The sequence below is a fragment of the Bacillus rossius genome, chromosome 1 (genome assembly GCF_032445375.1).
Source record: "Bacillus rossius redtenbacheri isolate Brsri chromosome 1, Brsri_v3, whole genome shotgun sequence".
NCBI lineage: Eukaryota > Metazoa > Arthropoda > Insecta > Phasmatodea > Bacillidae > Bacillus > Bacillus rossius.
The window spans coordinates 314,625,274-314,639,478 of record NC_086330.1 but is presented as its reverse complement, the minus strand read 5'-3'; the positions used below and the strand labels follow the sequence as shown (position 1 = coordinate 314,639,478).

The 14,205-nt window shown below is 37.9% G+C and overlaps 1 protein-coding gene across 2 annotated transcripts in view; it reads left to right on the top strand.

Annotated features, from left to right (window-relative positions):
• LOC134527922 (gastrula zinc finger protein XlCGF57.1-like) overlaps positions 1-14,205 on the top strand; it is an 82,387-nt gene that overhangs the window by 54,398 nt on the left and 13,784 nt on the right. Inside the window, exon 5 of one of the 2 annotated variants that reach the window (XM_063360959.1) lies at positions 1,600-12,873. The exons of the other annotated variant lie outside the window; for it this stretch is intronic. Within the exon in view, the coding sequence (XP_063217029.1) occupies positions 1,600-2,285 (686 nt within the window). The 3' untranslated portion in view covers positions 2,286-12,873. Of the gene's footprint in view, positions 1-1,599; positions 12,874-14,205 lie in introns of those variants that run through there. 2 annotated transcript variants of the gene reach the window in all.

Genomic DNA, 14,205 nt, shown 5'->3' with positions numbered 1-14,205 from the left:
AGATGAGGATCGGTTAAGCACAAAAGGTGAAGTCCCTGGAGTGCTGAGAGCATCCTACGTAGGGTGGCGATGAGAAGAGACTGGGAGTGTGATGGCCACCAAGGTGGCTCTTAAACCACGTTTACGCCAAGCTGAATAAGCACTTACATCGTTCTGAGTTGAGTATTTAACATGTTTAGGTTAAAACAGGATAACACTTTAAAAATTACAGCATTATTATTTCAACCTTAAAACCCTTTAACAAAAATGTATTAATATTACGAGTATAATGGCCTTCGGCAAGCCCAAGTTTATTGTTGGAAGTAGTAACTTAAAATTAATAAATGTAGAATGTTTAAGGGATTCTGAAACAACATAAGCACTTATGAACAAGCCAGAAAGGTTTACAATATTAATTACCACTTTTTAATGCTAAATCCATTGTACCCTCTTGCTGTAGTTTGTAGCACACTGACACACGTCACCAGCGGGAAGTTTAAATGTTTTGAGGACATGAGGTAGGAGTGGAGTTGACATAGCCAGCTGAAGGAGACATAGTCACGGATAATGTCAATTCCTTTAATGTAAGTTTTGATGGATGTAGTTTTTTTAGTTCTAAATTTTCTAAAAAAAGAATGTAAAATTTGTAAATGTGTTTTAGGTATATGTATGGGTAGCAGTATGTTAAAACTGAAGTACTCATGTTACATGGTCTGCTTTGATTTAAAACAATTTTATAGACATATGCCATATCTTTTTTACACTATATATCATGCAAAAGCTCAAGAATGGACAATTAAAATGAATATGCAAACATTTTTAGAAGCAAAATCAACTAATGTTAATCGTTAAATGCCTAGACAGCTTAGAAGAACACAGTGAGCTGACAATCGATGAGTGAGTTGCAAAATAATAGTAAATCCAGACAAATAACCACTTTAGACAACAAGGTGATGGACAAACCCAACGATAATACAAAACAGTTAAACTGGAAAACACAACAAAAACATCAGCTGCACAAAGATGAACCTAGCGATATACTAAAATAAATGTAGACAAACATTCTAATGACGTAATGACGGGAGCAGACGTTAGTTTCTGAAGTGTCTCAATTAATATGTCGTAGGAGGCCTTTTGTAGTCTGTGTTCTGCAGAATATCTATTATTTTCATTGCTGGGTTCCTCTTGGCATCGCTATGTTGATTTGTTGTTCAGATTAACTCTTTAGAAACATCGTTGGTTTTGTCTGTATGTTTCCATTTTTTCTATGGTGGTTATTTGTCTGTTTACTGTTCTTGTTGCAATGTCTTGTCTTTAACAGAATACTGTGTTTTATGTGTGCTGTGATATTGTGATGACTGATTACTTCCACAGAACGTTTTGTAATGTTTAGTCAATTTTTGACGGTTTCTCCATGAATTTAGGTAATTATCATTGTGGATCATTCTTGATGTGTTTATAGGACTTAAAATGTAAACAAGCAATGCCATAAGTCCATAACATCCATAACATGGTTTTAAATCCATTTTCCCTATTCCAAGAATCAATCAAAGAACCTGAGCTGCATTCTTGCATCTATAACAAATTTAGGTTCTAATTTTATCCATTATATCTTTGTAGGATTTGCCAAAAGCAATGAATTGCTCTACGCGAAAGAAGAGAGTCATAAAGATGGAATGGAGGCTGAACAAGCAGTTTGCAAGGATGATCTTCAAGTAACTTCTCATCAAGGCTACTCATTGCGCTCCTGTCATTTGGACACAATAGAACTAAAGAAACACCAAGGAACAAAAAAAGTTGTAAAAAAGAAGAAACTTCCTTCTGTGCTCGTCACCAGGGCTAATGGTTCCGACACCAGAAAAAAATCCATCTCATGTTCATTATGTAATACTATATTCATAAAAAAAGTTCATTTGAATGCACATATGATAAAACACACTGATTATAAGCCATTCTCATGTTCACTGTGTTCTGGTAAATTTAGAGAAAAAAGATATCTTAAGAGACACTTGAAAATACACACAGATAATAAGTTATTCTCATGTTCACTGTGTTCTGGCAAATTTAGAGAAAAGATTTATCTTAAGAGACACTTGTTAATACACTCAGATAATAAGCCATTCTCATGTTCACTGTGTTCTTTTAAATATAAACGTAAGACACTTCTTAACAGACACTTGAGAGCACATACTGATGAAAAGCCATTCTCATGTTCACTGTGTTCTTTAAAATACAGAGACAAGAGTTCACTTACAAGACACATGAGAATACATACTGATAATAAGCCATTCTTATGTTTACTGTGATTTTCCAAATTTAAATCGAAAAAATATCTTAAGAAACACATGAAAACACATACTGATGATAGGCCATGTTCATGTTCACTGTGTTCTGTTAAATTCAAATTGAAAAATACTCTTAAGGTACACATGAGAATACATACTGATGATAAGCTATTTTCATGTTCACTGTGTTCTTTTAAATTTAGAATAAAGGGTCATCTTAAAAAACACATTAGAACACATACCTATTGATAGGCTATTCACATGTTCACTTTTTTTTAATTTTGGTGAAAAGTATGATCTTAATAAACACATGAAAACATAGAAGATAATAAGCCATTATGGTGTTCACCGTGTTCTGTAAAATTCATAAGTTATCAAAAAGAGACATTTTAAGAGACACTTAATGAAACAAACATAATATGCCATTCTCATGTGCACTGTGTTCTGTACAATTCAATTTGAAAATAACTCTTAAGGTATACATATCACAAGGTACACAAATCACTATCATGCCCGGCTAAGATGACGGTTTATTCTTGCACAAACATAAACGCTTGAAGAATATGTCGATGACTGTTGCCTGAAATTGGGTGTAAAATTTGGTTGGTAGTTTTTAAATTATTTGAATTTTTTGAAAGAGGACCTCCAACCATGACTGATGAAACAACACACAAAACAAATATTACAAAAATTTACTTTAACGTGGGACTTTCCCGAAATGCTGCTTTCCTACTGGCATCACATCTTATTCTTACCATTACTCTTCTCTGATTTCCATCTCAGGGTGCTTCTCCTGGTTCTTTTACGAATCTCTGTCTCTTTCTAACCTAAGAGACAGTTCTGGGATGTTTCAGTCAGATTGCCTTCTCATGATCCTGGCAACTTCTCTGTCTCTCTCTCACACATGATGTGCTACATTATCATCCATCATTATGGCATACATACATCTTTGTCCTATGTCATAAAAACTTCATCAGTTCACAATAAAAACACATATGTAAAACTATAATTATAGAAAAATATTTTAAATGCAGTAAAATATATAAAATATAAATAAGATCCTAGCCAGCCTAGTGAAAGCCAATGAAATTATAGTAAAGAGGCTGCTATCATTAAAGTAATTAAATATCAAATTTCATTACAAGAATATTACTAATACACCTCGGACTCACATACCGCGAACAATTGGTTCCGAGAAATACTCGCGCTAAGTGAATTCGCGTTACGCGAGTTCGGCTATCCCCGTTAATAACAATGTTATTTTACATGGTACGGTTTAGTGAACGCACAAAAAAATACTTTTAAGTACGAGGGGGAGGTAATAAAACTGTCACATGTAGTGGTAGAGAGCATCAGTCGTATTAACTTTGAGGAAAAGACATCTAAGAACAATAATGAAACATGGCACAACTGTTTGGGCGCACACACACCAAGTTACCTTTGAGTTTTTCCCTAAATTCTTATGTGTGTCTGTTTGAAAAAAAAACTAAATCAAAAAAAATGAACTCGTAAACACACATGACATAAGTTGCAGATTGCTTTACATAAATGGAAAGATTACGTAGATTGTCCGGAGAAAAAGCGGATGTGAATGTAGTCGCTTCTTCCTCCACGAGTGAAAATGTAAACAAGCTGTCTTTATGTTTGAGTACATTCTTATGCTTATGCCATGCAAGGGGTTTCCCCCCCCCCCTTTTCTTTTTGACCCAGCGCTCTTAGCCGAAGCCCTTCCGCCCTGGGGCCCCCATGGGCATGGATGCGGATACGCCGCATACGCAACCGGGAAGGGCGTTAGAGCTTTGGCTATACACAGGGGCTGAGGCTACCCATCCCAGCATATGTACCACCTTCGGCCCCCTACCCCACTCAGCTGACCAAAAAATTGGATGCTCCCTTAGCCCTCCGGAGTTATCACTTCTGGCGCCTACTCCAGTCTCCCGCCTCACACTGGGACTCCTCAATCACCCAGCGAACCTGCGGTCCGGTGGAGGCCTACCCAACCTCTCCCAGCTATCCAGGCTGGTGAACTGGAGCTGTCCTCGTCGCTTACTACGTCAGCACGTCATAGGGCTAGGGAGCCCTGATGCTTGCCCCTAAAGCACTCGGGGCACCACTACCAAGTATGAGTCCTACCCAGCAAGAATCCTGAGCCTTAGAAGAAACCCCAGCGGGACATCATTCAAACATGATGGATTCTTCCCGTACTGCTACCAACTTTTGGTCGACTCGGCAGACTGTTCGCCGGTAGCTAGACCAGACCGCCACTTTTCAGAGTAAAGCCACAGAGTGTCCTCGTTGCCTCGGAGTTAAGGAGGTGCTATGACCAGAGGTTGAGGCTACCCATCTCAACAATAGTCACCACGGTCCTCCTCCAACAGCGGTGCCAACGTGGAGGCAGAGGGTTGCCACTTGGTGTGGAGAGGCTATATAATCGCATCGCAACACTCTTTCCGGTGACCTGTTGGGTCATGTCTCGGATACTAGAACTGGCAACAGTTCCGACACCTCAAAAGAGCAATCGCCTTCCTAATCGGATAGTGGTAGCTGCAGAAACCAGGCAGAGGGAACCTCGGGGTTACCTTAGTCACCTCACCGACTGCTAGACAAAGGGGGCTCCTTCTTGAGCAGTTTACAGCCCTTTTTTAGGCCGGGGTGCCTGACCTGCAACGCCACTCCCAGATAGGTCAGGTCCACTCCCGCCTGTGTTTGAGTACAGCAGGGGGTGAATCAACTTCCTGTCCTGAAGTGGGAGGGGTAGCTGGTGTGTCACAACCTTCATCTTCTCTTTCCCAAGCCGGCGCCGTCGCCTCCTTCACAAGGTCTGCTCTTTTGGAAGTCGATGCAGGCGCAAAAAAACTTTCTAGCCGTGTTTGTGTTTTACTTTTTTTTTTGTGTTCGTACAAGTCTTTGTACACCTGACATACCTTATTGATTTCTTTTTTGAAGTTGTCACTTCTTTCTTCGTTAGGATCATTCTCCTCTACAATCATACAAGCTTCATTTATTTTACAAAAAAATGTAGCCAGATCTGTTGATGTGAGGACTCGTTTAGCTCTAGGTGACATGTCTTCTGTTGCTTCCTGCTCTGGACGTCTCACCTCATCCTGTTCAATAAGTTCTTGTGCGGTCAGTTCTATGTCATGGGAGTTAATGTGTTCATTCACATCTGTTGTGTGAATTTCTTCAAATCCAATTTTTTTTTGCCCATATCCACTACATCCTCTGCTATTTCCTCTAGCCGACTCTCAACTGGCTCAAAGCCAGGGAATTCCTCTCTAAAGAATGAACACAGATTCTTCCAAACACCACTTAGACAAGATTGTTTCATCTCATCCCAGCTTGCAGAGATGCTATCAGTGGCATTTTTTATGGAATACGACTTCCAAAATTCTTTCATTGATGGTTTCCATTCCCCATCCGTCGCTTTGATTGCCTGCAGAAAAGTTTGTCGTAAATAATATGCTTTGAATGTTGCAATCGCCCCTTGATCCATAGGCTGCATCAAAGAGGTTGTGTTTTTAGGCAAAAATACCACCTTAAAATTTTCGTTCAGGTCTGTCAGGTGAGTTGGGTGGCCAGGAGCATTGTCTAGAATCAGCAATGCTTTGTTATCAAGGTTGTTGTCTTTGTTGTACTTTGTAACATCTGGTACAAAATGTTTTGTAAACCAATCTGTGAAGATAGCCTGTGTAATGATTTGCCTTCCAGATTACTGGTAAATGTGGTTTTGAGCAGCCTTTGAGTGCTCTAGGATTTTCGGAGTGGTACACTAATAAGGGTTTTAATTTATTATTTCCCGTTGCATTAGTGCCAAGCAGAAGTGTAAGCCTATCCTTGGAAGCCTTAAATCCGGGGACAGTCTTCTCCTCTCTTGAAATGTCAGTCCTTTCAGGCATTTTCTTCCAATATAGACCTGTCTCGTCTGCATTATACACTTGTTGAGGACTGAAGCCTCCCTCGGCGATGATGTCTTCTAGAATGCTAGGATATGATGCAGCTGCAACTGAATCAGCACTAGCTGCTTCTCCTTTCTTTTTAATACAGTGCATATTGTACCTGTCTATGAACCTTGAAAACCATTTTTTACTTGCTGTAAACACTTCACTACTATCAGGGTACTTAGGTTTTAAAGCAGTAAAAATGTCTAATGCTTTTTCTTTTATCTAGCCTGAATTAACACCTCACTTATCTGTACCGTGATTTTTTTCAAGCACCCATTCACTGAGCAGTCTTTCAGTGTGAATCATGATGGGTGTTCGGTTCCGCACACTCACCTCCGTGGATGTTAATGCATCAGATGACAACAGTTTCTCCAGTTCACGTTAATTTTTGATAATGGTCCGTACCATAGATTCACTTAGACCTAATGCGCGACCAATTGCACTGTTGCCTTCGTGGTTTTTAGAACGCCGTACAACTTCCAACTTTGTTTCTAAAGAAATAGTTTTTCTTTTTGCTACCACTTTATCAGACTGTACTTCTTTTGCACGTTTCATAATTATTACATATGTGCTGTGAACTTTACCACGCACAACAACAAAATGACTAGCTGATTATAAAGTGTACAACAAAACAAAGCTTGACGATAACTAGTATATCTAAGTCGCCTGGGAAGCGCTTTGAGTCATGAAAATGACACACACACACACACACACACACACACGCGCGTGGCGGGCGGGTAAGATAACATGATAGCTGAGACTGCTTTTTCCTGCGATAGTTGACGCACCGAGCTCGGCTAGACACTGCCTGAGTGGCATTCACACGATGTATCCGATGATGCTGTGACACCCCGCGGCAGTAAATTTATACCAAAAAATTAATTCTCACCTCGCGTTATGCGGGTTATTATTTCGCACTATCTGAAACCATTCCACAAAAGTTGTTCTCGTGTTATGCACATTCGCGTTAATTTAACTCGTGCTATGCGAGTCGGAGGTGTACTGAAATACAAGTATAAAAAACTGGGTCACTATGACCTTGAACTTACATAACTAGCTGTTCCTTTCTGAATGACCAAAAATAATATTATGCCAAAAAAATTCTAATAAAACCCCACTATTCAATGAAACAAACACAATATTTGATTGAAAAGTTTAAAAAACCAAAGTTTTACCTTGTAAAAATTGTCAAGAAACATTACATCAAAACATTTTAAAATTTCAAATCTTTCATAATTATCCATTTTGACTGAACCAATATCATTCACAAGATTAGTAAAATAGCAATTCAAGAATAATGCTCAAACATCAAGAAGTCATGGAGTAGTGAAAAGAAGTCAAAATTATAATAATATTATCCTTTTGTCAAAATTTGTTACCTTACTCATGGAAAAATTATAAAATGTTTACTTCCTCTTATTCCTATCACTGTTGAAATCATCTTGTTATTATTCTATTATTGCATGAAAATCTAATTTTATTTACGACCAATTTTAGTAAAATACAATAGTAAAAACTCTGGTGTAAAGCAACGTTCAGAAGTAAAATGTTTATCCATCTTAAATTCCTGTCAAACAAATTTACAGATGCAGTGTTAACAATGTGTGATTTTTGATTCATGCCTATACCAAAAAACGCATATATCAAAAAGTCCATAACAGTTGGGACTTCTATAGTCAAAATCGAATCAACGACTAAAAACACTTGAAACATCAGACCATCTTGTTCAACACGACGACGAAGAAACACTTGGCACTCTTGCTCACAGAACGACGAACATGATTCGTCCCACTCTTGGCCCTCAAGACGATGACAACCTTGGCACACCTTCGCCAGATAAGGACGTACTAGCTACACATCATCTTACCACACTTGTACAAAAAATATATATGCATCTTGGCTAGTACAAGAATACCTTATTACAATTATTCTCCGTACACTCTTACCTGAGGTTTGGAATAAACAAAGCCTCTTGTAAACAAACATTTTAATTGGCTGCCGGCCGCCTCGCACATTATTCGTGCGCAAGGAATAGTCTCTTGGTTACGTACCATTTGTAAGTATTTTTACACTGTCTTTTTTATAACAATTGTTTTTATATAGCATTATAGTATTTCACCATTAATATCCAATACAGTTTAATGTGTCAGCAAGTATTTACTTACAATTATGTTAGCAGACGCTGTGTGTACAGTGTACAGTTGATGCCCGGCGCAACAGTTGTATTTCGGATTCACACGCGCACGGTTTGTTATGGCTGACGCCGGACCGAGTTTTGTAAAGCACAGAACGGGAAAGCCTTTGAAAAGTGCACAGAAAACTATTGTGTTGAATGTTTTTAAAACCTTTTCAGACAAATATCCGGATTGTCGTGTGAACGATATCGCGAGTTTAACTGCGGAATTTACGGGTGTTTCAAAGAGCAGTGTGCTTCGTGCAAGGAAAGAATTACAGGACACTGGGACAGTAACAACTCCCGGGAAGAAAAGGAAACGTGAGTATCCTGTTATCAAAACTTGTGATGATTTTGTGAAAATGGCTATTAGGCGTAAAGTGCATAGTTTTTTCTTCGCAAATGAACCACCTACGCTGATAAAAGTGCTACGGTGTGTTAACGACGACCCTGAACTTCCTCATTTCAGACGAACAACATTTTATAAACTGTTAAAACTTATCGGTTTTCAGTACGTAAAGAGAAGCAAAACAAATGTCATAATTGATAGGGACGACATTTCACTATGGCGAAGGAATTATTTAAGCAAAATCCGTGGTTACCGACCATAAGGACGCAAAGTATACTATTTAGATGAAACGTGGGTGAATGAAAGGCATGCTACAAACAAGTCTTGGAAAGATTCTACAGTTAAGAAGAAGAGGGAAGCTTTTCTCTCAGGACTGTCTACAGGACTAAAAAATCCAACAGGTAAGGGGCATTGCCTTATATTGCTTCATATTGGTAGCGACAGTGGTTTTGTGGAAAACGGTGAGTTAATTTTTCAGTCAAAGAAATCCGGCGATTATCATGAAGAGATGAATGGTGACTTTTCCGGGATTGGTTTGAAAAAACATTGCCATAATTAGAACAGAACAGTGTTGTTGTTAAGGACAATGTGTCCTATCACAGTGTAAAGTATGATCGTGTGCCAAATCATTCGTGGAGAAAACAAAATATTATCGAGTGGTTACAGTCAAAAAATATATCCTTCAGTGCAACGTCTGTGAAAGTGGAGTTGCTGAATTTATTTCATACAGTACGTTCATCTTTTACTGCATATGTGATTGACAACATCGCCGAGAAAGCGTGGCACAATGTACTTAGGCTACCACCGTATCATTGCAACTTGAATCCAATCAAACTCGTGTGGAGTCAGATTAAAGGTTACGTGGCACTTAATAACAGAACATTCAAGCTAAGCGAGGTACGTGATTTGGTAGCCACAGCTTTGTCTCAGATTACTCCAGAGAACTGGAACGACTGTATTCGGCACGTAATGAAAGAAGAGGAAAGAATGTGGGAATTGGATGGTATCAGTGATATTGTCGTTGACAGTGTTAAAGTTCCTCTCGGTGACAGTGACGACAGTAGTGACGAAGATAGTGGTGGTAGGTCTGATTCAAGTCTGGAAGGGATAGCACCACTGCCAGATAGTGATTAGGTGAGTACCAAATCGTAACACTATCATATTGTTGTCTTACGTTACGGTGCTATTTTATCGATTATTCAAAAAATAAACATTGTTTGCTTTTGTGTCCTGAACGGTAACGGCAGCATTTTCCTGTTATATTACTTCTCTGTTATTTTATTAGCATCAACTGTACTGAAGTGTGTGTGTTGCAACTAGTGCTTGGCGCGCAAGATGAATTCAGCCTATCACTTGCTGACGCGGCGCAGTGATACGACGGTGTTTGTTTATTTCAAAACTCAGTTAAGAGTGAACGGAGAATAGATTGGCTCGGCTAAAAGACAACCTGAATTGCGACGTTGTAAAATACTTCAAAAAATAATAAATAATGAGAATGTTTGCCAAAAGTGTTTGTAGATGTTTTTAATTTCAATGTTAAGTATGAATTTAGTTAGGCAGTTTTTACTGATGAAAATTATTTAAGAGAACTTTTAATTAGATATATTTTTTTTACTTTCACGAAAACAAAACTCTGTCCGCCATTATATGTTGTTCACAACAGGTCCGCACAGTTCTCATAACAACCCAAACAAAATTTCCCTGCTCGAAAAAATTAATTTTTATTAATTTTGATGATGCCAAAACATTTTGAATACTCACACACACCTGCTTATCCATCATTGTTTGAGTAGCTTGTGATGTTTGCATTCATCATCTCATTAGTATTTCTGTTGGGCTGGTTCCTATTGTTATACTTGGGTTCACATTTTGGGTCAGAATTGGTCTAGCTTTTATCTGAGCTTTATCACTTTCATCTATTAGCTTTATGCCTGCTTGCCAGTTTGAAGAAGGATTGTATGGCGCTGTTGTGGTCAGCTTGGTAATATTATTGTTTGCAAATGTCTTGAATGCTGTTAATGAAATTCTTTAGTATTGTCATTGAAAAGTACTTATAGCAGACCATGTGTGTAAAACGGTAATTGTAATAATGTTACGACATTTCTTGTATCTGTAGTTGCTATGAGAACTGAAATATATTAAAATCAGGGAAAATAAAAGGAATTAAAAAGATGTTGACTTCAAAACCTGTAAAACACAGGGAAATTGGCAAAACAGTATTTTGAAGGAAAAAAAAAAAATGTTTTAGTAATTTTTTATACTATTGTTTTCTAATGTCTTAAAAGGAATCTCTGTTAATCGTAAATAAATTTGTATTTGAAAGCCTACCTGTTTTCATCATTAATTAAATATATATATATATATAAACATATAGTGAATCAACTCTTGTGTTGATGCAGGCATGATTTAATGTCAGAAATCATTCATGTGGTTACAGCCAATTATTGATTGTTCCAAATATATTTAGTGGTTGTATGTTACAGACTGGTAGCATTGGCTGCTTGGCTTTGATGGAAATGATGACAGTGCAACTGTGTATTGTGCAGGAATGATTTTATGAAAAATCTTAAATGTTATGTGCAGGGCTGTCGAGAAACTAAGGGCTCAGGGGAAAATAATTTAAAACCTCATGATTTAATAAAAAATTGGTTGTCTGTAAAGTCGGTTTACGGACGATAGATTAACGTGACAACGTCATAACAAAACATTGATGAAATTATTGATCCAGAAGAAAAGGAAATATCATATTCAGCCTGAGACTGAGCCGTAATAGGTTTTTGCAACCAAACCATTTAGGCATTAAAAATATTATATTCTTTAAGGAAGATTTTTTTTTATTTTTTCTATCTTTTGTATGATAAAATCTACCTCTGCATACTTTTATGAATAAAATTGAATCATTTTTATTTAATTATCACTATTTTGTATGGATACAAAGGAGTGAAATGAAAAGTACAATTTAATTAATAAATTTACTTTTATTTGCATTCATTAATTCAAATATATTTATTACTTTTGAAGTGTCGGGGACGTCGTATTTAGTTTTACAAGTACAAAAAAAAATTCGTTTCGGCCAGGATTCGAACCGTCATCCTGTGGATTGGCAGTCAGCAATGCTCACCGCACAGCCTCGAGGCCATGTTGGAAATTATTGTTTCAGATGTTATAAATTAATAATATTCCACGCACGATATTTGTTTTAATTTATTTTAACTAGCATATTCTCTGTTGGACTCGAAATATTTACACGCTCGTGGGCTCATAACTATAATACGGTGTGTGATTTAGTTGATAAAATAATAACTCATGACAAATAATTACCAATGTCAAACTAAAGCGTGAAAAGTATCATACCAGCAATAAATATTGAGTTACACAGCCTAAACAATACTCATACAAAACTGTTTAAATATACTGATTTACACTAATAATTTAAATAATACGTACTTGTAAGAACGCAATTTCCTTGTGAATATACTCCCGTGGCGCGGTGCACAACAATAACCTCGAACCCCGCTATGTTGTATGCCCCAAGCCGTGTGTGGCGACATGCGCAGGCGTGATCCAACCGGCGCGACCCGCCTATCCCTGCAGCATGGCGGAGTGAAACCTGAGCAGTACGCCACCACGAGTTCTCTGTACCGTCCGCAACATACCAGAGAGATGCCACGCATGCGTAAACAGGACACATCCGTAGTGGGACATCCGTAGTGGGACATCCATAGTGGGACAATTTTTCGTGCGTGCAGCCAGCGTTCATCGATTTATTAGACGTTGTCACGTCAAAAAAACTTAAAATGTTACCGTGGTCATAACTTTAAATATGATCTGTGCATTTGCATAACTTGTTAGGTTTCCAATTAATTTATTAACATTATAGTTTTTTTTATATTAGGTTTAACTAGGGAATCAGAAAAAAAATCTTGATACTTAACCTTACTCATGATGTTCACTCCCCCGGATTTTTTCCCTTCCCCCCTCTCTCAAAACTTCTAGACGGCCCTGGTTATGTGTGGTCCAAATGTTTTTTCTAAATGTATTTGTAGTTTTATACATTAATGTAATCTTGCAAGATTGATTGATGAGCCAGGGATAAAATTTTGGTTGGACAGAGAATTTGTCTGAAATAAATGTGTGGGAACCCTACCAATGCGCTTTTGTAAACTCTTCAGGTTGAAATGGTGTTTAGATGGGGCTTGGCGTGAGGCCTGTATTCCATCAAACATAGCTTTAAGCTAGCGCCTTGGTATGAACAGTCTTTAAAGTGCAGTTCCGACCCTCTGGTGGAAGTACCGCACAGGAAACATCCTCTTATGTGAATGGTCAGATCTTGCTGTCTTCTGAAGAATAATACATACACCTATCCCTCACTTAGCACGATTAATTCATTCTTAAAAATGCTTGTGTTATTCGAAATTGTGTATTCTAAGCATTAGTTTCCATAAATAGCAAGGCTAATTTATTTAATGTGTTACAAAATTTTGTAGGAAAATATACTTTACGTAATATAAAAGCGTAGAATAACACACTACTTTAAATATGTCACACCATTAATCTTTATATGCCTCCCATCGTACTTTGTATGACAAATACGACACAGCGTAACGGGAGATACATGGTTATTTACTTTATCATCAGTCGGCTGGCTGACTTGCCCTCCCAGGCGTGACCTTCAACTCACATAGCGTTTCTTTCCAAACCATCCTTTACTGACAGTGAAACCGATATTACTGTCCGAATAATTACATTTTATTTTTCAAAAATTGAAGTGCTTATTCGCTTATCACCGCCTGGTTCACACTGTCAGGCCAATGATTATTTTTTTCATTGCAACATTCATTTAAAAACCTTTTCGACATGAATATCTGTTCATTTCTGTTCTGGTATCTAATGTAAAATATATTCCCGCTAGTACAACCAACAGCATCAGACTTATATAAACTTTTGATAATAGTCCTTATTTAGTACGATTGTGCAAACAGTTGACTTGCTTAAAACTAAAGTGCGACCAACATAAGCATGGCCTTCATGACAATCTGTGCGCCGTAATACTTCTAGTTTTGTCTCAAATACTTGAACATGATGCATTATGAGTGATCAAGCACGTACGGTTACCGGCATCTGAATGGGCAGACCTTGCTTTTGTTTGAGTAAATTCTCTGCCACTGGCTAGACTGAGTTCACGGCCTGGTCTGCGGCCAGGCGACAACGGTATGGCACGGCAGCATACACACGGACGTAAAAACATCCTTTACAGTCCATAGCTGTACTTGCCATAGCTGATGTTTGTACAACAACCGATAGTGTAATCAGACCTGCGCGCGCATCTCTTACCCCCTTATTTGGCTAACTGTATCCCACGGCACATCTGTTTATAGAAGTTGAAACAGACTTTGTGGCATCGTGCCCGACTTTTTTTTTTTGCCTGCGTAGATTTCGTGTTAACTGAAATTTACAGATGTGTTATTCAAGACTGGG